Here is a 22,325-nt window from a genome sequence, read left to right as displayed (position 1 = left end):
ATCCCTCCATCCCTCCATCCATCCATCCATCCATCCATCCATCCATCCATCCATCCCTCCATCCCTCCATCCCTCCATCCCTCCATCCATCCATCCATCCATCCATCCATCCATCCATCCCTCCATCCATCCCTCCATCCATCCATCCATCCATCCATCCATCCATCCCTCCTTCCATCCATCCATCCATCCATCCATCCATCCATCCATCCATCCATCCATCCATCCATCCATCCATCCCTCCTTCCATCCATCCCTCCCTCCCTCCCTCCATCCATCCATCCATCCCTCCATCCATCCCTCCATCCACCCATCCACCCATCCATCCAGTTCCAGCACCAGGGAGAGGGGGAGCAAGAGATCCCTGTGCCCCCCCTGGGCAGCCCAGAGGTTTCTGGGCAGATTCATCAGCCCAAGGAGGTCTCTAAAGGAAGAATCCCCCCCCCACCCAAAGGACACCCCCGGCCCCTTCCCCTCCTCTGGGGCCAGGCCAGGGTGGGTGGGCTTGGGTGCCACAGGGTGCAGAGCCCATGGGGGCTTCTTGCCACCTGAAAGACCACCCCAACCTTAGCAGGGAGGCTGTGGTGGGGGTGTGAGTGCTGAGCTACCCCTGGGGGGGTCGTTCCCAGCCCCTTTCCCGGGGTGTCTGCCCCACACCCCCCTTGGCAGGGCACAGGGGTTGGGTTTATGGTTTCCAAGGGAGGGGAATATTCTTGCAGAGTGAGTCACTGCCAGCAGCTTCGAGTGAAAAAAAAAAAAAATCCCTCAGGGGAGGGGGGAGGGAGACCCCTTTTTTCTTTTTCTTTTTTTTTTTTTTCTTTTTTTTTTTTTTTTTTTCTTTTTCTTTTCCTTTTCCTTTTTTTCCTTTTTTTTCTTTTCCTTTTCCTTTTTTTCCTTTTTCTTTTTTTTCCTTTTCCTTTTTTTTTTCCTTTTCTTTTTTTCCTTTTCCTTTTTTTTTCTTTTTTTTTTTTTTCCTTTTTCTTTCCCTTTTTTTTCCTTTTCTTTTTTTCGTTTTCCTTTTCCTTTTTTTTCTTTTTTTTTTTTCCTTTTTCTTTTCCTTTTTTTCCTTTTCCTTTTTCTTTTTTTCTTTTTTCCTTTTCCTTTTTCTCTTTCTTTTTCTCTTTTTTCCTTTTCCTTTTCCTTTTTCTTTCTCTTTTTCTTTCTCTTTTTCTTTTTCCCACCCACCCACCCACCCCTTACTCCCGTGAGATCACCCCTAGGGCTGCCCCAGCCCGGGAGGGACCTTCCCCTTTGGCGGGGGTGAGGATCACAGGATTTGGGGCTGGAAGAAGGAACAGGAACAAGACTGCTTGACTGCCCAATAATGAAGGGGAGTCCCCCCACCCCCCAGAGCCCCCCCTAACTGGAGCCAAGGTGATAACACTGAAGCAGCACTGACGTCAGATCTGTAAGTTTATTTGCTCAATGTACGACGGCTACATAATGACTCACATTCATGATATTCCATCACTGAGGAAAAACTGCTAAGAATGGTTCCGTGTGTGAAAGAATTCCTTACAGAAACACGGAGTTGGAAAAATAATCACTGATTAGACCTTAAAAATAGTTCACTGCATAACATGACAAAAAGCACAAACAAAGGCTCATTCAAAGAACACAGTCATTGTTCTCCTACACTGTAATAGTTATAATTTCACCATGACGAACACCAGACATTAAGATTAAGCTAACACTGGTGTTTTCTTTTGCTTTTTTTTTTTTTTTTTGCCTTTTTAAAAACAAAAAATCATATATAATTGCATGTCACTATAGCAACATCCATTAACAGATCAGTTTGTTACGATCACTATTTGGTAGAGCAAACTTTACCCCCAAAAAGAAAAAAAAAAATAAATTAAAAAACTTTTAAAAAATTTTTGAAGACTATTTTGTCATAGGAATACATAACATCTACAGTATAAGTTAATAAATCTCAAGCTACTGTATAGAAATACGACACTAGCATGCACAATATTGTATCAATAGAGTAATGGAGCAGTAATCATTTCACTGGAGAGACAGTATCATAGGCAAGTGCATCTCTTAAAAAAATGAAAGAAACCATTCAAGCTGCTTAAAAATCAAGTCCCTGACCCCCACTCTGTTTTTAGCCCTCTTGTGCCATCTCTCCTGCATTGTTTCCTAAAGCAGCCAGAGTAAAAGCTGAAAAGAAATGAAGAAAAAAAAAAAAAAAAACGAAAGAAAGAAAGAAAGAAAAAAAAAAAGATAGGTTTTGTAATTCCAGTAAATCACTTCCAAATGATACAGCTGGGACAACACTGCTCACGGGACACGAGGGTCAATCAAAGGGAAGAAGCCTAAAGCAATTTTCCAGTCCACGGCACCGGCACCACCAGCACCGGGGCCGTGGTTGCTGCACACCTGGCTGGGCATGGCTCCGGGTGCCAAGGCATCATCCCAGGGGGAAAATAAAAAGCTTTGCCAACATTGTCAGGGCCATACCTGGAGGCTGGACACCAACCTGGGCTCTGCTCGCTCCCCGAGGAGTCGGGGCGCAGCTCGGTGTGGGCGCAGGGAGCGGGGCTGCGTCTCCCCAAGGCAAAGGCGGCAGCAGGAGGGATTCCGGGTGTGCAGCAGGGCTGGGCTGGCTCCGGGAGGGAGAGGGAAAAGCCCGGTTTCCAAACTGAAATAAAAAGCAATGCACGAGGAGGAAGAGGGAAAGCCTGGTTTCCAAACTGAAGAGCAATGCACAAGGATGGGTTTTCCTGAACTCCGCAGCCTGGAGGGGAAAAGCCGCTCGGGCAGAGCACCCCGCGAGCCAGAGAACAGCAGTGAACTTCCAACAAGGGTGCAAAAAGAAGGGGGGAAAAAACCAAGCAACCAAAAAAAAGAAACCTAAGTTTACTCAAAAATGGGGTAAGTATTACCTGCGAAGCAACTCAGGTGCCCCGTCTCCCACCCCCAGCTGGATCAGACAGACTCGGAAAAGATTTTGCTAAGAAGAGAACTAAGTTCCTGGGCTCCCGATGGTTGATAAAAAAAAAAATGTCTATGATTGTAGCTCTTCCCTTGAGGATTTCTCTACCAACTTAGTTTCTAAGCTCCTGAAGTTCACTCATTACACCACAAGCTTCCCCAGGAGAAAGGAAAAGGCACCTGGCTTCCCTGGTGACAAACAAGGGAGCCTGGGTGCCAGAGATCTGCTGACAAACCTCATGGTACAGTGGGAGAAAGTCAGGCAGAGTGAAATGGCAGTGCAATCCCTGAGGAAGCAGCTGTGGCACCTTAAATCAGGATGGTCTTTTGAAATACCAAACACAGTACATGACATACAGACCTGAATGCTCTTTTTTTTTTTTTTTTTTTTTTTTTAATTTTTTTATTATTATTATTATTTTTTTATTTCAGTGGCATTTTGAAGTCGAAACACTTCCCCCTTGTCTAATTAAGTTCTTAAACCTTTTTGCTGTGGACTTAAAATAGTTGAAACAGCCGCTAGCCAAGCACCTGTTAAGCTGTTGACCAAAAAACTAGAGCAGCTTTGATGTTCTTCGGGCGGGCAGTCTTCTTGCCTTGGGCCACACAGAATAGCTAAAGCCAGTCCACAGGCAAGGACTGATCAGGAAGGCAAGCCAAAAAAAAAAAAAAAAAAAAAAAAAAATAAGAAAAAACAGACAATCAAAGGCTTGATGTCATATGGCTGTAATGTAGAAATACTGTAAACTGCAATTTAGTGTTAATACTGTAAGCGACCCTAATAAATATCTTCACAAAAAGAAAACAAAAAAAAAAACCCCAAACCTAAAAAAAAAACAAACCCCAAGAGATTGGATGGCCTAAATCCTGGGGCTTTACAAGCCCCGAATTCTTTAAGATTGTTTTTCTTTTTAATTCCTTCTCAATTTGGGGGGGTTGGAAGCTACGCCCTGGCGGGCAGAGCGCTGCAGAGAGAGGTGCCCTGTGCTGTTGTGAGGGACACACGGCACTTGGACTGAGGGAACAAACACACAAAGCCTTACTGGAACCACAGAACTCCCTTTTTTTTTTTTTTTTTTTCTTTTTTCTTTTTTTCCTTTTTTTCTGTTTTGCATTGCTTTCCTTAAAAACGAGGGCCATTCCATCCACGCAAATTCGTCTTAAAACCCTTTTATTTCTAGCGATAAAGTTAAATTAAAGACAGCTCCACTTGTATTAATAATCTACAGAACAGTCCATATGCCAGTGAGGCTGCTATTCCATACCAGCACAGCCAGCCTGACTTCCACTAGTGGTGTTTTGGCAAAAATGTCAACGAGGCAATCAAAGACAGGTTGTGGGGGGCCTCCCTGGGGGAAGGTGACCCCTCCCCCTTTTCCCCTCCCCCACCCCTGACCCCCCCCCCCCAACCCCAACTCGTGGGAAAAAAAAAAGACTGCAGTAGTTAGCATCAGCGTGCGGCTGCCAGTCCATCCGAGGGGGGGTTTTTTTTTAGTTGTTGCCTTCGCCGCCGTCGTCGTCTTGCTGATCGCTCGTCCAGAGCGTTAGGTTGTCACGGAGGAGCTGCATGATGAGAGTGGAGTCCTTGTAGGAGTCCTCGTTGAGGGTGTCCAGCTCGGCGATGGCGTCGTCGAAAGCCGTCTTGGCCAGGTGACAGGCCTGCTCGGGGGCGTTCTGGATCTCGTAGTAGAAAACGGAGTAGTTAAGGGCCAGCCCGAGCCTGATGGGGTGGGTGGGCTGCATGTGCTCCTTGCTGATCTCGTGGGCTTCACTATAAGCTTTCTCTGAAGACTCCACCACGGTGGCTCTCTTCTCACCCGTGGCCACTTCGGCCAGGTAGCGGTAATAGTCCCCTTTCATCTTCAGGTAGAAGACTTTGCTCTCGTACTGCGTCTCGCTGCAGTTCTTGATCAGGTAGTTGTCCAGCAGGCTCAGCACATCCTGGCAAACGGCTTCCAGCTCCTTCTCGATCTTCTCACGGTAGGCACGGACCATTTCAATCTTCTTCTCATTGCCATCAGCAGAGGTTTTCTGCTCGATGCTGCTGATCACTCGCCAGGAGGAGCGCCGCGCCCCCACCACGTTCTTGTAGGCGACGGACAGGAGGTTCCTCTCTTCGTTGGACAGAGGCTCGTTCAGCTCCGTCACCTGCATGGAGAGAGGGAGAGAGAAAAAAAAAAAAAAAAAAAAAAAGAGACATTTGGGATGAGCCACAGTCACTTCATGTTCCCATCACAGGTGCTCCTGCTCATCTCCAGGCAGACACAGGAGAAGGCTCGCAAAGTTCTGCTCCATCAGCCGGGATCCCTCCATCCCAGAAGGACCACGCTCCCTTTGCTGGGGGACTGGTTGGGATTCAGAGGGAGAAAAATCCTCTAGGAAAAAGACCCCCTTCATGACGATGTTGTTGGAGCTTGGGATGCATGAGGGACAGTCAAAGCAAGGGGTGTTCTAGGGTTACAAGGCAGCCACGTGGATTCACACCACCACAGCCACAGGGTGCTCATCTTTTCCGTTTCCCAGGAGCTCAGGGCACGTTTCTGAGATGCCCGAAGAGTTGGTTAGATGTTAAATTTACAGCTGCCTAAAGCATCTCCAGAGATAAGGACTTAAAAGCTCACGTGGTCAGTGTGCTCCTTCCATACAGGATTTTCTTTGTGGATGGTAAGAGTGTTAGTGCACAGCATCACTTCTACCTGGCCCTGCAACAGAGGGATGGAGGTGATGAGGCACAGAGCCTCGGCTGCTCCGTTTCCTGGGAAAGCTCACACTGGATGCTGCCAGAATCCCACTGCAGCTCCCACAACCCCATCACCAGTAGAAGGCTCTGGTGATGGTGAGGCAGCTGGACAAGTGAGTCAGGGGCAATGAGGGGCTCAGGAAGGGCTCCCACCTGCCTTGTTTCCATGCTGTGCCCTGTGTATGGATCTCCAAAGGTGCAGCACCTCAGGATGTTCAACAGAGCCACTCTGGGGTAGTCACAGCTGTCAAGTGGCATTTTAAGGCTGTTGTCCCCTTCCTCCAGTGCTCACTGCCCTGCTGCACACACACACACACACACACACACACACACACACACACACACACACACACACACACACACACACACCCTGGGTACAGCCACGTGGGAAACCAGCCAGAAGAGCAGGAACCTGTGAGCCTCCTCTCAGCAGTCACTTTTCACAGGATTAGGTCATGGTTTGGACGTGAAAAGCTTCTGCAAATACTGAGTCATTTGCACAAGGGTTTGCAAGGACAAGGTTTGTTCTGGGCTTAGATAACCACATTTATGGTGGGGATCAGGAGGCCAAGGGCTCATGCTGGAAGGTATAGGATGGTCCAGCCCAGGATCTCATTTGAGTGGCCTGGAATGACTCACCCATCATTCCTCTCATATTGACAGACTCATTCCAGCAACATCCACTCCTGCCTGCAGCTCTCCTTCCAGCTCTTCAGCTCATGTCTGCCCCAAAAACTCTGGTGCTCTGCTCCAGCCCCCCCTTGACTCCTTTCCTGGAGGCAGAGGCAGCAAGAGGAGCCTCCACTCCCATCCCTGCTGCTGTGTGGCCCTGTGCTGCCCCACGAGGTGCTCTACAGCTGGGCAAGGGAAGCAGCACACACTTCCAGGCAGAAAAGGGTCTTTCTGTGCAAACCAGGCACAGCTGCTTTTGTGTCCAGGGTATAAAGGGGCTGAGGGACCAGGGAAAGGCTACAGAGGGCTGAGCATACAGTGACAATCAGCAGCTGCCACCAGCACAGGACAAGGTGCATGGGGCAGCGTGCCAAGGCAGCTCCCAGTTTTCACATCCCAAGGCAAGCAGGGTGTGCAATGAGCCAGCAGCTCCCCCAGGGCCCACCTCTCCCAGCCAGCCTGATGAACCCTGGGGTTTGGGGGAAATGCTGCTTCCCACAGAGGGCTCATGCTCAGCTGCAACGTGCTAAAATACCCCTGGCAAGCCCTTTGTGTGCTGCTCCCATGCTGCCTCGTTCCCTTAAGTTCAGAGGTCTCTCGCTGTCTGTATTTTTACAACTTGGCAACTGAGAGATTATTCCATCCATTCTTCCCTCTGCCTGACACCTGCACAAATCAAAATGGAAGATACTGGGAGGTTAAAGCCATCTTTGCAAGATACTGGGGCACAATGAAGGTCTCCCCCTGCCCTAGAGCTTTTGGGTTGTCTATCCTTGGAGATACCAAAAATTTGATCAGGTGACTGGTGGCCTTGTCCCATCTGTGCTGCCCTGCTTTAAGGGAATAAAGGCTGGAAACATCCAGAAATCCCAGCCTGATTTATTCTCTTACCTTCCAGCTGTAAATGGAATGTCCCACCATGGACAGCCATACTACAAGTGTGGCCCCAAGACTCTTCTCTCCTGACACTGATTATGAGGGCTGATAACCACAGGAGATGTTGCTTTTAGCAAGAAATTCTCTGAGCACCTCCACCAGTTCTAAGTGTGGACTGAGCAGGTGATTCTAAAGCTCCCCCACAGCTGAGCCTGCAGATCCTTATCACTGCAGAAAGAGGCAGCTTTACCTCCTCTCACCAGAAGAGTCTGGAGGAGAGATTTATTAAAACTACAGGGAGTTTCGTAGGATTAGCTTTGCCATAAACATTTTACATTCAAAGCTATTAAGGATTAGGGAAGAAAGTTGCCTGTCAAAATCCTTTCAACAAACTTGCTGACAGCAGGTACACCTGTGGAGAAAGCAGAAACCTCCAGGGAGCTGAGGAGAACTTAGCATAGCAGAAAAGGAACCCTGTTCACCATGGAACTGCTTCTTAGCAGTACCAGGGCCCCCAGTAAGGTTGAACAATGCAGAAAAATGCAAAGATGCAACAGAGATGGAGACAGGGAGGGAAGAAGCTGCAGTCCCCTACAATTGCAGTTTGTATCTGAGCTGAAAAAATGAAAATCATCTGCCTCTTGCATTCCCAGCAGGAAGAAAATACAAGGACATGTCTTTTGTCACCCTGCACTCCAGCACAGAGTCACCATCATGCTCCTTTGTCCCCAGTGCTGTCTGGGTGCACATCTCCAGCAGAAGACCACCCAGAAAGCTCTGCAGCAACTTGTCCTTGTGGATGCAGGTCTGTGCCTCCACTGCAAGCCTGTGCTAGCCAACCCCATGCTGATTTTTCCTGACACCACAGGATGCCAAGAGAAAGCCAGTTCAATCAAGCCAGAGGCTAAACAGCAAGCTCCAACAATTTATAGCATGGCATTGAATGCCTCAGATGAAACATCAATAAGGCAATATCCTGCAGCAGGCCTGGAGCAGACTGCAGCAGTCATGGTACAAGCCCTTTCCAAAAAATTTTTGCTAATGTTTGTTTCCAGCATCCAGAACTCTCCCCCCTTTCTTAACCCAGACCTTGGAGGGGTCTCCCCTCCCTTAAGGGCAGCACCCTCACCTACAGACCAACCCTGTGAGGATTACAACAGTTGACACCATTCCCAGCACTGCTCTGTGGAGTTAAAAGACATCAAATATCCCAAGAAAAATCTCAATTTGGCATTAAGAGCACTCTGCAGAAAACATAAAGCCACCAGCCCCTGGCTGGATGTCTGCCTGCTCTCTGGGAAGCTCAATCAATTAGAGTTTCACTTCTCTGGTTTGACAGCAGAGAAAAGCAGAACCTGCACTGCAAATCTCAGTAAGTGTCAGGGCTGGTGTCACCCTGGTGTCCCTGCAGATAACCAGGGAGGGGGCCAGGAGGTGGATGCAGCCGAAATGGAGTCAAGCCTCACGTGTGGCATAAAGAGCTGAGCACAAAGAGCAGCTCCACACCCTCAGAGAGCAGGAAACATGACAGATGAGAGTCTAGAGAAAAGAAAAAAAGGCTTTTTTTCCACCTTCATTTCTGCTTCCTCCTCCCCAAACAGCCACAAGACTGGCTCTTTACTGATGCAGAGCAGCAGGAGACCTCAGCTGCAGTGCTTCTCACTTCCCTGGCACTCTGCAGCAGTGGTCTGAGCTGCAGCAGCAGCCCCCCACGTGCTCCCCATGTCACATCACAGATGTGACACAGACACCTGCCAGGAGGCAGAGCCCCTGGCACCTCCAGGTGGCCCCATGCTGGGCAGGAGCTGTGCCCAAGGGCAGGAGCAGAGGAGAAGACACTTTAGGCAGGGAGTGCAGGTCTACAGCAGGCTTGGCAGGGAGCCCTCCACACTGACAGGCTCTGGCTTCAAGGCATGGTCTGCTCTGTCACTGAGCTTGGGGACACTGCCAACTTCCAGTCCTACCAGTTCCTGCAGCCTTTGAGGGTGCAGTGTCTGCACCACTGAGACTCCAGGGCCCCAAGGCCAGGGGAATAGAGCAATAATTCCAGTTGGACAAAAACTACTGGAAGTTTAGGATGTCTACACCTTGAGGGTCTGGAGGTTTGTACAAATCCGAGTCCTCTGAGTTGCACAAAAGCTCTGCAGAGGCAGCAGGATCTTGGAGAAGGTTCTCCTGATTTCTCTGCTCCAGCTGCAAGCTCTGACTCAGCACTCTGCCCAAAACCTGGCAAGCTTCAGGCATACCCAAGGATTGTACTGCAGCCAGGGAACATATATACCTTTATCTGCCCCTAATATCAAGGTTTATGCTCTCCAAAAACCCAAAGGTTGGTCCTCCTGCACCCTCTTTGCAGAAGCATCCTAATTAGCAGGTTTTGTTGAGACCTTCTGGGGAGGTTTGCTGACAGCCAGCAGCAGGTTAGTTTGCTTATGAGGCTTATTCCAGGACTCTCATGCTCCACTTCAGTAGGTCTGAAACAATCGTATTTGAGTACATCATGAAATTATCATTTCTGAGGACCCTTCAGCAGCTGCACTGGAGGTCCTCCACAGGAATTTAATTTTTTTTTTTTTTCAACTAAGTGGCCATTTATTTATGGCTCCTATCTGTCTAGCTTTGATGTCTTATCTTAAAGCATACAGCAGAACAAGCTGGGCAGACGCAGAGATTCTTCCCTGGGGAATACCATCAGCATTTGACAGATCAATCCATACTTCTGCTTTTCCGATCACCTAGAAGAGATCCCAACCCCCTGAAGACATTAAACATTTACAAAGAGGCCAAGCTTTCCTGAAGAGAGAGAGACAACCCTGAGACCCTCAAATTGTCCACTGAGAACAGCTTTTGAACACCACTGGAGTGCCCCTGGCACCAGGATACCCAACAGCCATCTCATCCCCAGCACTTGTGTGTCCTTTGCTCTATCTGCAGCCTCTGCACCATGGAATGAAGCCCATTATCTCTCAACAGAACCCCAAGCCTTGTTTTCCTTCATCTGCAGCTCATTAGGAATATTGAGGTCTGGCCTGAAGGTCCCCTTTTCTGTTTATTTTTTTTTTTTAAAAGGCAAATGTACTTTTGAAAAATGTTCTGACCCCCAGTTCCACCACTGAAATTTTTACTTGGTCTGGAGCCACCACCAAGAGGAACCACCAGCATGCAGCCACCTCAGCTCAAGCAGATGATAATGGCAATGTGAGCCTTGCCTCCAGCTGCTGTCTCCTGGGGGCACCCCACAGCCCTCCTGCAAGGACCAGAGCACCTTCAGTGTTGCTTTGGAAGGGACATGCCTGAGGGACTGCCTGGTTTTTCTGTCCCCACCTCACTCTGTATCAAGCTCTGAGGAAATGACTGCCCTTAACCACACTGAATTGTCCCCATTATCCCTGTGGCTTGATTACAGTCACAACCTGATGTCACACACCCCAGTCAAGAACACCTTCTCCTTGTGTGCTCCAGAGCAAGCTGTCCTCTGACACCACTGCAGCACTTGGCAGGATGATGTTCTTAAGCACTGTCCTACTTTGACACAACCTCAATCTAAACTCAACCTAAATCTAAAACCTTAGCAAGGTTTCATTGCTTTGAAGCTTTTTCCCTCCTGTACTCCAGCCTTCTCCCCATGGCATACTTCCACAGTGGAAGTCACAACCTAACTACTTCTCTCCTTGCTCACCCCCTCTGCTTGTGTCAGGGTGGCCAGGGGGGATTTTTGGCTGCAGGTTGAGCCCTTCCTCTCATCTCAGACAAGAGCAGAAAAGCACAAGCAGGCTGTGGGCAGAACTTCCCCACTGCTGTCTCCTTTGACTGTTTCAGTATGAATAATCACGTGCTGGTTCCTGTTTTTCAGCAGCCAGGGCTGGCAGCACATGGGATGGTTCTGCCATTACCTCTCAAACTGCTCGGAGTGCACCAAGGAGCAGTGGCTGCACAGACTCCTCACTGCTCACAGCACAACTGCATCCCAGAGCCTACCTGGGCACTCCAGACACTGAGCAGGATTCCTGCATGCTCCCACAGTTAACAGCAGCTTTCATCTCACTCTGAAGCCTTTATTATTTAGGGCAACTTTGAACCACCCAAAGTCTTCAGACTGGAAGATGTGAAAGCCAAGAGCTCATTTATTTCCTTGGCCTCCTCAACAACTCAAGCCAAAGAGAATTTCATCCCACTACAACACAGCTCTGATCTGCCCTTGAAGCCTGCAAATCTTCTTCAGTTGAGGTCTGGGTCTAGAAGTTCAGCTGAAGGAAAAGCAAGTTTCAACTCCTATTATTCCTGTATGTAAAAGGTCATAAGGGAGCAGAGAGAAGAAAGGCAGTGACAACAGCAGAGCTGTTCCTCTTCTGCATCTGGTAACAACATTTCATCTCCCACCCCTTATCTGTGCCACTGCAGTCCCAGCTCTGCTCTAACGGCTCAGTCCCTCCTCCTGGCTGCCACTGATTTGCCTCCCCAGCTTCTCCTGCAGCTCTGGAGATAAAGTGGGCACAGGGAATATCTGCCTGCCTTCCAGATGTGGTTTCCAGGCACGTTACTGCACCTTGCAAACAACCCAGAGGCTTGGCACTAACCAGCTGGAAGGAACAACCCCAGCATGAGCATGGTGTGTGCTCTTCAAGAGCATCAGTTCAGAGCTACCAACTCTTCCTGATTTTACACTGCACAGGGAGCTGCTCCTACAGCTGGGATCTGCTTTCTGATCCATTCAGGAATTAAATCCCAAGTTCTTCCTGCCTCTCTTATCAACACCTTGATCCTTATTAGCCTCACCAAAAGACAGGCTAGTAAACAAGAGGAAAAATAGGGGTAGGACAATTTGTTTTGCTGTCTTGCTGGCACAGCTGCCTCCTATCTTTTAAAAACCTCTTGGGAAAAAGCATCAATCTCCCTTGGTTTAGTGCCTTCCTGCCACCAGATGGAGAAAGCAGCAAGTTGAACCCCATCAGCCCCAGCATTTAAGAGGACTGTCACTCAGGGCTCATCACACCATCTCCACCAGATGGGATACCAGCACCTTTGCCTGCTCACTGCAAAGCAACAGAAGGGATGCCAAGCTCTTCCCTCCTCAAGAGATGGCAGGCTGGCAAGCATCATCTGCCCACTCTCATGTTTCTGCAACCTCCTCAGCAGCAGCCCAAGATCACCACCCTGCTCCATTGCCCAGCAGCCAGGGAAGCTCTCCAGCCTTGACTGATCCAGCTTTCTGCAAAGCACAGGGAAGACCAAAGCCAGTGTGGCACTGCCATGGGAGCTCAGATGTGCTCCTGGAGCACGCTGAAAGTTTCTGGAACTCGGAGCAGATCCATCTGAAAGGAGAATGACAAGGCAGTGATTTCTATAAGCTCTTCTGGCCTGCATTAAGCTTCTCCAGATGTGAGATGAAAAGCTCTTGAGGAGCAACTGCAGCTTTTTCCTCCACAGCATTTCTGTACAAGTTTAAAGACTTTATTTTTTTTTTCCCTCATTTATTCTCCTTCAGAAAAGTTCACCCACTGCCAGGTTTTTTATACCTGAAGCAGCCATCCATGGGATGACCACTGGGCATTTCTAGAGCCTTAAAACTTGGGCAACATAGGGGAAGATTTGATTTTTTGGTTTTGTTTTGGTTTTCCTCTTCAATTTGTGGCAAAACCAAACTAAACTAGACTTCAAGGACTCCAGCACATAAACAGAAACAGGGTAGATAAATGAACTAAATTTCTCAGGAGGGTGTTTATTGCTGCTGGGAGAATTAGCTGCTTACAGACTGACCTCACAGCTTCTGAGAGTGCTAATCTGACTGAGACATTAGTGCCTCCCTGCTCACCTCCAGCCCCAATGCCAGGCACCCTGATCATCAAATCCTCCCTGGAGCTTCAAGCACCAAAGCCAACTCGAGCCAGGTCAACAAAAGTGCCAGGCAAGCAAATTTTATTCAAAGGGATTAAAAAAGTGACAGTGTTCTGCTGCACCCCTGACCCTGAGTTCAGTTGTACTGAGCAGAGAGGAGAAACAATGTGCCACAGACTGGGAGCAAGCTCTGGCTGCTGAGCAAAACCTGCTCCCTGCTGCTGGGTTTGTCAGAGCAGGATGAGCTGGGCAACTCCTGGCTGCTTGCATGGTTTTCTCCTGCATGGAAGAGCCATTGCTCCTGGCAGGATGAAATGGGAAAAGCTGCAACCATGTGAGCAGCTCCCTGCAGCTAGAGTGAAGTTTTCACTGCTTGAGACATTATCCCAAATGTAATGGGAAAGTCTGCTGGGCACACAACAAGGAGAGGGTCTGGAAAAAGAAACAACAAAAGGCAAGATTTTTGCTCTAGGTCTTCTGAATTGCAGACCCAGCAGCGTCTGAAAAATGTTTTACCAGATGAAGGAAGAGACTTTCCAGAACACCCAGGTGGACTCCAGCATGCCAGCTCCATCACAAGTTTCATTTCCAGAGCAGTGAGTAAGGGGATTATCCCTCCAGATGTATCTTACCCTCCTGCTGCTTCAGGGACTTCAGGTTTCGTCTCACACAGCTCTAGCAAAACCAATTTTCTTTAATTTCTTAAAATTTTTGCTCTGGCAGCTTTCTGGAGCACTGCAGCCAATTTTCAGTGATGAGGAGGGTCACTTTGCCATTCTAGATCTGACTGGAGATTTCACTACCCTTGCCTGGCTCCAGCTATCTCCTCCCAGCCCTCTTTTTGAAGCCCAAGGGACTGCTCCCAGAGATTTGATCTTGGCTCATCAAAAATGACAGAGCCCCTCAGGCACTGATGTCTTGACACCACCAAATGCAAGAAGCCAAGCTCCCAACTTCAAGGTAATGAAATATTCATCCCACCTAACAAAGCCCAACAGCATAAACAGGCAAAGCTCCAGTGCCTTCCTCAGCTGGGTGTAAATCAAAGGCTGTTAATCTTCCCTAAATTCTCATTCACTGCTGAATACTAAGGATCAGCATCCAGGCAGAGAGCTCCTGCAGCAGCTCCTGAGCGGATCTGTTAGCACACAGCACAGCAACAGCTTCTCCAACTACTATTAATATACTCAGTGCTGCAGAGCAGGACTGTCCAAACAACGTGTCCATCAGCAGCCTCATTAACACTGAAGCTGAGGCTTCTTGCTGGTATTTTTCTAGAGCCTTGCTGAAACCATCTTAGAGAGGAATCAGACACAGCCTGACACCCCAAGTGGCTTTGCCTGGTACAGAAGCAGAGCCAACCCATCCAGTAAGATCAGAGGGAATTTGCAAACAATTAAGGAATGTTTTGTGCTTTTGAGTTCCTTGTACTGGTCCAAGAGCAGCTGCCTCCAACACTCATGGCCTGACTCAATTCTGACATCTCCTTTATAGAAGCAAAACATTAAATCCTCTAATCCTTAATCTGGGGATCACTTTAAAGGAATCTCATGCCATCACCAGTGACATGTTCTCTAGTTACTCTCCTACTGCCATTAACTAATGCACTGCCCTTAGGCACTACATCACCAGTTTTGGACCCCAAACCAGGTTTATTTAATACCTAACAGAGCATGTGCTGGCTCATTCCTGAGATGTGACTCAATCTGGTTGAGCACAGAAAAACCTGGGTCTGGGGGAAGTTTGTACTTAGGCAGACAAAGGCTTTTGTTTCACCAGCTACACAAGGGCATTGCTTTCCAGAGACAGCCTCACCAGTGTTTCCTGCAGCCAGAGGATTGCTGCCTCATCAGTTCAGCTCCATTTTGCCAGAATTTACAATTTCTGGGAGTTTCCAGACAGGAGCAGAGGCAGAGCCTGGCAGCCAGCAGCCATGGCCAGAACATTTCATCTGAGCTCCACCAGCATGAAACCAGCCAGGGCCATGGCTCTGAAGAGCATCCTGAAGTCAAGATGAAGGTTTCAGAAGTCAAAAGACAAAACCACCATATTTTCACCAGTACAAATTCACAGGTACTTCCCCTTCCTTTTAGCAGGTGATAAAACAGGTTTCCAAGCTACTGCTGGCTGAACCATATGAATTAAATAATTGCTCCTGTTTTCAGGGAATTTCTGCTTTCCAGACATTAGGTTGCCATTTGTCTGCAGTCACATGAATATAAGAGCAGAGAGGGACCAATGACAATTCAGCCAATGACAATTTAGGTGAGTTACCTTCTTTGAGCCTTCCAGAAAGAAATAAGGAAGGGCTGGACAGCAAAGGAAAGAGTGTGTAAGATGGCTCCAAACCAGTTAGCACAAAAATACTTGGAACAGCATTAGCTTTGGGAAAAGCTACCTTAAGCTGCAGAGCATCAAGGGTGCATCAGCAATCCAGAGGCAACCAAAGGCCTTCATCACAGCTGTGCCATGAAGAGGAAGATGATGTGTAGATCCTAGCAAGATTATCAGTGGAGGAAAGCCAGGCAAATCCCTTTCCACCATGCTTTGTACTGCAGTTATTCCAGTCTGCACTCCTGTTCCACTGTCAATCACCACTCAGGGGTCATTCTGTCAGCACTTTCCACCTCCCTCTTCCTCTGCCTGGTGTCTGCCTGGGGTACACAGAGCAGCTCACTCCAGCCCAAACCACTCCAAGAATCCTTTTTGTTCCTCCCTGCCAGAATGCTCTCCCAACACTCTGCTCACCTCTGCTGAGGGAGACACACCTGAGCTCAGACAAAGCTTCTAAGAAGCTGTTGGTGACTCCAGCATTGGCAGTAGGACACACAAAAGCTTGGATTATTTTTCCTAAAGATGTACCCTAGCATACAACTTTCTGTTCATTTGTTTGCACGTGGTTTACTTGGCATGAAGCTGCTCAGAATAGAAGCTGAAGAGCTTGGTTGTAGAGTTTGTGCATCACACCTTGCCAGATGTGTCCCTGTCCATGGAGGTTTCTGCAGGTGGAGATCATGGCTACCACTCTCCTCTCCCAGCCCCTGCTCCATCAGCTGCACCCTGAGACATTTTTCTTCTTGCATCCTTCAGCATCCCAGCTAGTAGGAGACCAGTTCCTAACTGCACCAATCAGAATGGTCAAGGTGATGATGCCTGACATGAAGATTTGCATCATCAGTGCCCACCCTGCCTATAGCTGCAGTCCCACAACACCCACACATATCCATCCCATCCTCACATTTCAGCAGGAGGCAGAAGAGCAGCTCGTTGGTCCAGCTGGAGTTCCCTCCATGTATGCACCATCCCATCTACACTGATGATGTTCTCCAACTAAGTCCTAACTTTGCTTCTACCAAGGATGTGATGGCCCAGTCCAGAGGAATGCAGTGAAACATCAAGCTTTGATTTCCTGCTGAGAAAGCCAAGTGGACCAGGCTCCTGACCAGCTCCAGTTGGTTCACACACAAGAATAAAAACAACTTCAAGTGAAGTGCTCCAGCAAGCAGTGCAGAAGGGATGGGAGAGAGGAACAAGAAAGATGAAGGGGATCCTTAAATTATGGGAAATCTTCCTGCTATCAGCAAGAGAGACAAGGAAGAAGCATGTTCCCCATCTCCCCTGGCCACAGTCCAGATCCCAGAGAATGCCCATGGGGAATGCCAGCTGTCACCCAAGGGCAAGAAGCAGAGGGATACAACAGTTATCTGACAGCCCTCACTTCTCTCTTCAGCACCCATCCAGCACACTCACAGAACTGCTCCAGAGATGCCCAACCAGATCATCCAGTTCAGATGAGATGAGCCAAGAACAGAGTGCATACACTCCAGAGATGCATGAGTTTTCAATTCTGAAAATGCTTTTGGAGCTGAACTGCTGTGGCTGCCCTAAAATGGCTGTTGCTGTAGCTTCCAGCAAGCCTGACTTCACAGCATCAGTACCCAAAAAGTCTGTTCCAGAGAGCAGCTTTGGGATCAGCTGCTGAACAAAGCTTGGGCAGATAGGGCTTGTTCATACATATTATGAAGCTTATTTGGTGTGCCAAATAAATAAATAAATAAATAAATAGTAGGAGTCTCCATCTTTAACCACAAGAAGCAGCACAAGAACAAAGGAAAGGAAAAAAGCAACACAACTCCCACCAGCCTTTCTGCACTTCCAGGGCTAGCCACCAGCCAAAAGATCTGCTGGTTAAGCCCATAACATTTTAGTGCTCCTGGAGAGCCTTTGCCCAGGAGCTTTGCTGTTTCCATCTGCCCCAGAGGATTCAACAGCTGTATTCTCCAACACTGCCTCAATATCACTTCCATTGAGTTAAAAAAGAGCTATTTCTAATCAAATCCACACCCAGCTGTTACACTTGGCCAACTGAAAGAAACCCAGCATGGTCTCACAAGACGCTGGCTTTTCTTGAAGCTCACAGATAAAGACAAGGAGCTTAAAAAGGGAATTTCTAAGAGCTTGAGCTGCTGCAGCTTCATCAGTTAATATAGTTAATGTGTGCAGAGCCCACTGTACTGGTGCACAAGGCCTGTTGCTACCTGTTTGTGGCTGGAGTGTGGCTCAGCCCAGACCCTGAGGCTGAATTTTTGCAGACAACCCACGCCGTGAACCGTTACGAGGTCGGAAGCGTGGCAGGACAGGAGCTCGTGACAGCAGCCACCCTGCCCTGACCCCGTGCACCTCCAGGAAGGAAACCCTGCTCCCTGCTCATGACTCACTCTGTTTCAGACCCCCCCACACCCCTCAGGTCTGCCAAAGGGTGAGGTGACCTCTCCTTTGTGTGTAAGAGCAGGTCAGGAAGCACAGCAGCAGCCACGCTGCAGCGGTCCAGGAGGCAGCAGCCCTGGCGATGCCTGCAGTCAGTAGATGCCAACATATCCTCTCCACTGGAAATTGTTCCTCCAAAGCTCTTCCCAGCCCCCCTGGGAAGTGCTACTACACCAGCTCACATTCCTTGCTCCCTTCTTAACATCACAGATGGCCTGCCCAGCACTCCTCCAGGAGAACACTTTCCTCCTCACCCTTTTGTCTCCTCTACACCGCGAAGCAGAAAGCAAACAATCACCCTTGCTCTGCTCCCCTGGGACACCCCAGATGGGAGGGATTTATTTTGGGGTTACTCCCTCCCTTCCCAAGGGCAAGCCCTGCTACCTGTGCTAACCTGGTGAGGGGACATGGAGGATGACAGCCCACCAGGCTGGCCAGCAATGCAGCAGAAGCCCATACACCCCGTGGCAGAGCAGACCTGCAGTTCCTCACACGTGTTCTCCTCCTCCACCCACAATGGGCATTTACTGCACTGGAGCTTTGCAGCAGCTCCAATGTTCACTCCTCCACCCCCACCCCAACTGATGGTCCTGCTGTGCAGCACAGCCACAGCCCTGCTGCAGGGGTTGGGTGCCCAAAGTCAAGCAGCAAGGTGTTGCCCTCACAGGGGACTTTCAGGTGGCCTCAAGGACCCTGCTGTATGGCCCCACACCTACACGGTATGGAGGTGCAATGCAATAATGCTTCCCCACCCTTTTTTAGGCAATTCATTTCCTAGAAACCTTACTGCAATCAGTTTGCTTGTTCACCTGTGCATCCCCCCACCATAAAGGTCTAGGGGAAGACACGTGTTCTGTTCCCCAGGCAGCACCCACCAGGTGCTTGGCAGGGCTCCATCTCCAGAAAGCCTCCAGCAGCATGGCTGCTCCCTGCCTAATGGCTATCGATCCACAGCCCTGGTGCTGGGTGGGACAGCTTCATGGAGCTGAACCAGCCAAAAAGGCAGCAAAAAACCCCAGACACAGCAAGGAGCTAGGGAGGACACTCCTAGTGCTTCTGGGGGTGGGGCAAGGCCCCTGCCTATGAGATGGCCAGGGGGGCTTGGAACAAGTGGAGACCCCTCCTGCTCTCCAACGCATTTCAGGGCTGACATGACAAGGGACATGACCAAGGTCATGCAGCTGTACTCTGGGCTTAAGGGTGCCAGCCTTCCCAGGTGCTCTGTCACCTTCTGCTCCCTCCAGCAGGTGAGGGAACCACCTGTTCTGCCTTCCCAAGACATCCCAGTTGCATTGGGAGCCAAAGGAGCAGTCCTGCTCCTGCAGCAGCAATGCGACTGCACGTACCAACTGGGGACACTGGCAGCTGGCACCTGCTGTGAGGAAAGAGCTAGAACTGACTGTGTATATAAAATTATTTGAAAGAAATACTTGTGATCCAGCAGCCAGCAAGATCCCCAGCACACCATTGCCATTTTAAACCACTCAACTCAGCACTGGCTTCCCAGGAGGCAGGGTTGAAGCTCACCAGCCATGAGGTGACCACCAAAAAAAAACCTGAAGTGAGATCAAGCTGCAGGAAAATAAACCTCTTTTTATGCACCTCAATACCTTTTTAAGGAAAACCACCTGGCATTTCTGACCAGGGTGTTAAGGAAGCAAGTGGCCAGCTAGCTTTGGAAGGCAGGAGACAAAACAGAGATCGACCAAGGGAATGCTTCTGCATCACCTTCTCTAGACGCAGCCTGCATGCTCTCTGCTACCACCTGGGTGCATTGCAGCTTGGACCATGGCGTATGACATCACCAGGCGTTGCTACGGAAATGAGTGCGAGGTCATCAGCCTCCCGCACAACCGGAGCTGGGGGATGGGCGGCACAGAGGAGGGTGACAGGGATAACCGAGCGTGACATGCCCATCACCGCCGGACCCACCGCGCCGGAGTTTTGGGCAGGGTGGTGCAGAAAAGGAAGAACAAAAGCTCTGCCTTTTGTTTGCCGTCGCGGCAGGCAGCAGCACCCCCGCTGGGAATCATTTTCTTAGGGCCAAACTACACCGCAACTGATAAGAGGCATTAGCCCGGGTTACTGTTTCACTAGGGCCAGAAAGGACTAAAAGGCAACAACAACAACAACAAAAAAAAAAACCAAACCGCAAACCAAAACCACATATATAATCTCTAACAACACCTTTGGTTTAAACACAGACCCCGGGTAAGCAGGCTAAGGAAATGTGCCCGGCAGGAATGCTGCAACACGGCTGTGTGTCCCGGGCATATCCCTGTTGGCTTTGTCACAGCGGCTGTATTATCCGTAGGAAATGAGCTGTAGGATCTGCTCACACAGCAGGCTGTGCTTGAAAATGAATAGCTGCTGTTATCAGGAAAAAAAAAAAAAAAAAAGGTATATAAAAGCCATAGTGCAGCAGAGGAATAGCCCAGTTGGTTTAATATGATAATAATCTCGTTCTGATTATCCGTATTTCATTTCTTGATAAGACATCTCCCTCCCTCCCAGCTCTCTGGGGCTGTGACAGTTTTGTCTGTTTGATAAATGCAAGGTTATTGACAAAATGGTGCAATATGGGCAAACAGAGCTGCACCCACGGCAGACTGCGACATTCCTAGATCAGCATTCACTTTTCATCAGCCAGGGAGGCCACCCCAGCTCCTCGCAAAGGTTCAGACCTGACTAAGAAGACAAACATAAAGAACAGTTTTCCCCTTTAAAGCACCCCCTCCCTCCCTCCACCCAGTCTAGCCTCTCTGCAATATGACAAATGCAGAATCTTCTGGAATGACTTGATCCTGCCTCCCACGATTGCTTTGTTTGCAAGATCAGATCAGAGATATGGTTTTTTTTTTCCCCTTCTTATATTGTCAAAATGTCAGTATTGAAGGGGAGCGTTCAGTGTCACAAATCAGATCAGCCTGCTATATGCAGAGTCTTTATTTTAAGAGCGTGAAATGAATACAACATGACTCAATTCATAAATCTCCAACCAAGTGCTGTAAAAATAAGAGCTTTGGCAGCCAAAGGGCTCCCGATCTTTGGGGTCACCAGCACACACCAGCCTCCCCGACCACGCGTGGGAAAGGATGCATGGGAGAGATGGGAGGGGGGATTTCATCTCGGCAGTGAGATGTCCATGCAGCCCCCCCACCCAATGGGTTTCCCGCAATCCCCCCCCCCCCTTTTGGCGTGAAACACCCCCCCCTCCCCGTGTCGGGAGGGCCGCACCCCTGGGATGGCTCCTCTGCCCCCCACACCGGGGCAGCGAGAGGCGGTGGAGATGGGGGCATGGCTGGGGGGCCTGGAGTGAGGGGAGGGAAGAGATGGGGCTGGGGAGTGATGCGTGGGGCAGGGTGGGGGCTGGAGGGCAGGGGATGAGGGGGTGTGGGGCAGAGGATGCGTGGGGAGCTCTAGGAGGCATGAGGCGAGGTAGGGGGGAGGCTCTAAGGCTGAGAAGGGGGATGTGTGAGGGCTCCAGAACAGGGGAGAAGAGGCGTGGGGGGCTCTAGGACAGGAATGGGGGTCTGGAAAGAGGGGGGTGTCCCCTAGGTGGGGAAAGGCGAAGGGCGAGGGACCCAAGGGGAAGGAAAGGGGCAGGACAAGGACCGGGGCCGCACAAACAGGGCGGTAAAAACGAGGGGTCGGGCCCCCCCCACCCCCCGCCTTCCTCAGCCTGGCCCGGTCCCGGCCGAGCCCCCCCCAGCTACTGAGGGGGGAAGCATGGTAAGGGCAAAGGGAGCGGGGCCCCGGTCCCCCTGGTGTGATGGAAATGTGTGGAGGAAAAAAGACAGCGGAGACGGTACGGGACTCACGTTCTTCATGGCGGCCGCCATGTCGTCGTATCGCTCAGCTTGCTCGGCCAGCCGGGCCTTCTGCACCAGCTGCTCGCGGTCCACCATCTTCGCGAGGGCCGGGGGAAGGGCGAGGAGGCTGCGGGAGGAGGATGAGGAGGAGGAGGAAGGGCGGCGATGGGAGGAGAAGGAGAAAAAAGGAGGAGGAGGGCGAGCGGGCGGGCGGCGGCTCCGAGCGCTGCTGCGGCTGAGGCGAACGGCGGCGGCGGCTGCACCCGCTGCTGTGCGCGCGCCGCGGGCCACCACAACCCCCCTTGCGCCCGCCCCGCTCCCGCCCCTCCGCCCGCCGGCGCGGGGTACGATGGGAGATGTAGTCCTCAAAGGGAGGGTGTCTATAAAGGGTGTCTAGGTCACCCCCTCCTTGAGGACTACATTTCCCATCGTGCCCCGCGCTCCAGCGCCACACCGCTCCCCCCTCACCCCCCCGTCCCGGGCCCGCCGCCTTCCCGCCTCTCCCCGCCCGCGGGGTCCCGCCGCCTGCCCGTGCTGATTCACGGGGGGTGCCCTCCCCCGGGAAGGGATCAGCCGGCGGGGAGCCCCCTCACCCCCCCCCTTGTCAGCACCCTCGCAAATCCCGGCCCACAGGCAACCCCCGTGATGGTGCTGGGTCAGGGTGTGGGGACGGCTCGTCTGGTGAC

At 50.3% G+C, this 22,325-nt stretch overlaps 1 protein-coding gene across 1 annotated transcript; it reads right to left on the bottom strand.

Moving 5' to 3' along the window:
* Positions 1-1,699: 1,699 nt before the first annotated feature.
* On the bottom strand, positions 1,700-21,958 carry YWHAG (tyrosine 3-monooxygenase/tryptophan 5-monooxygenase activation protein gamma). Its single transcript, XM_071765533.1, has 2 exons — positions 21,649-21,958; positions 1,700-5,085 (listed from the first exon to the last, which is right to left on the bottom strand). Exons 1-2 carry the CDS (start codon positions 21,733-21,735, stop codon positions 4,429-4,431), a joined length of 744 nt encoding a protein of 247 aa, XP_071621634.1. The 5' UTR covers positions 21,736-21,958; the 3' UTR covers positions 1,700-4,428.
* Positions 21,959-22,325: the final 367 nt, after the last annotated feature.

The sequence above is a fragment of the Heliangelus exortis genome, chromosome 21 (genome assembly GCF_036169615.1).
Source record: "Heliangelus exortis chromosome 21, bHelExo1.hap1, whole genome shotgun sequence".
Lineage (NCBI taxonomy): Eukaryota > Metazoa > Chordata > Aves > Apodiformes > Trochilidae > Heliangelus > Heliangelus exortis.
This window is presented reverse-complemented; position numbering and strand designations above follow the sequence as displayed.

Excerpts from the sequence above, each read along its gene's own strand:
- YWHAG (XM_071765533.1), bottom strand. The coding sequence starts at position 21,735 with ATGGTGGACCGCGAGCAGCTGGTGCAGAAGGCCCGGCTGGCCGAGCAA. Across the intron at positions 5,086-21,648 it reads TGGCGGCCGCCATGAAGAAC|GTGACGGAGCTGAACGAGCC; the intron begins GTGAGTCCCGTA and ends CTCTCCATGCAG.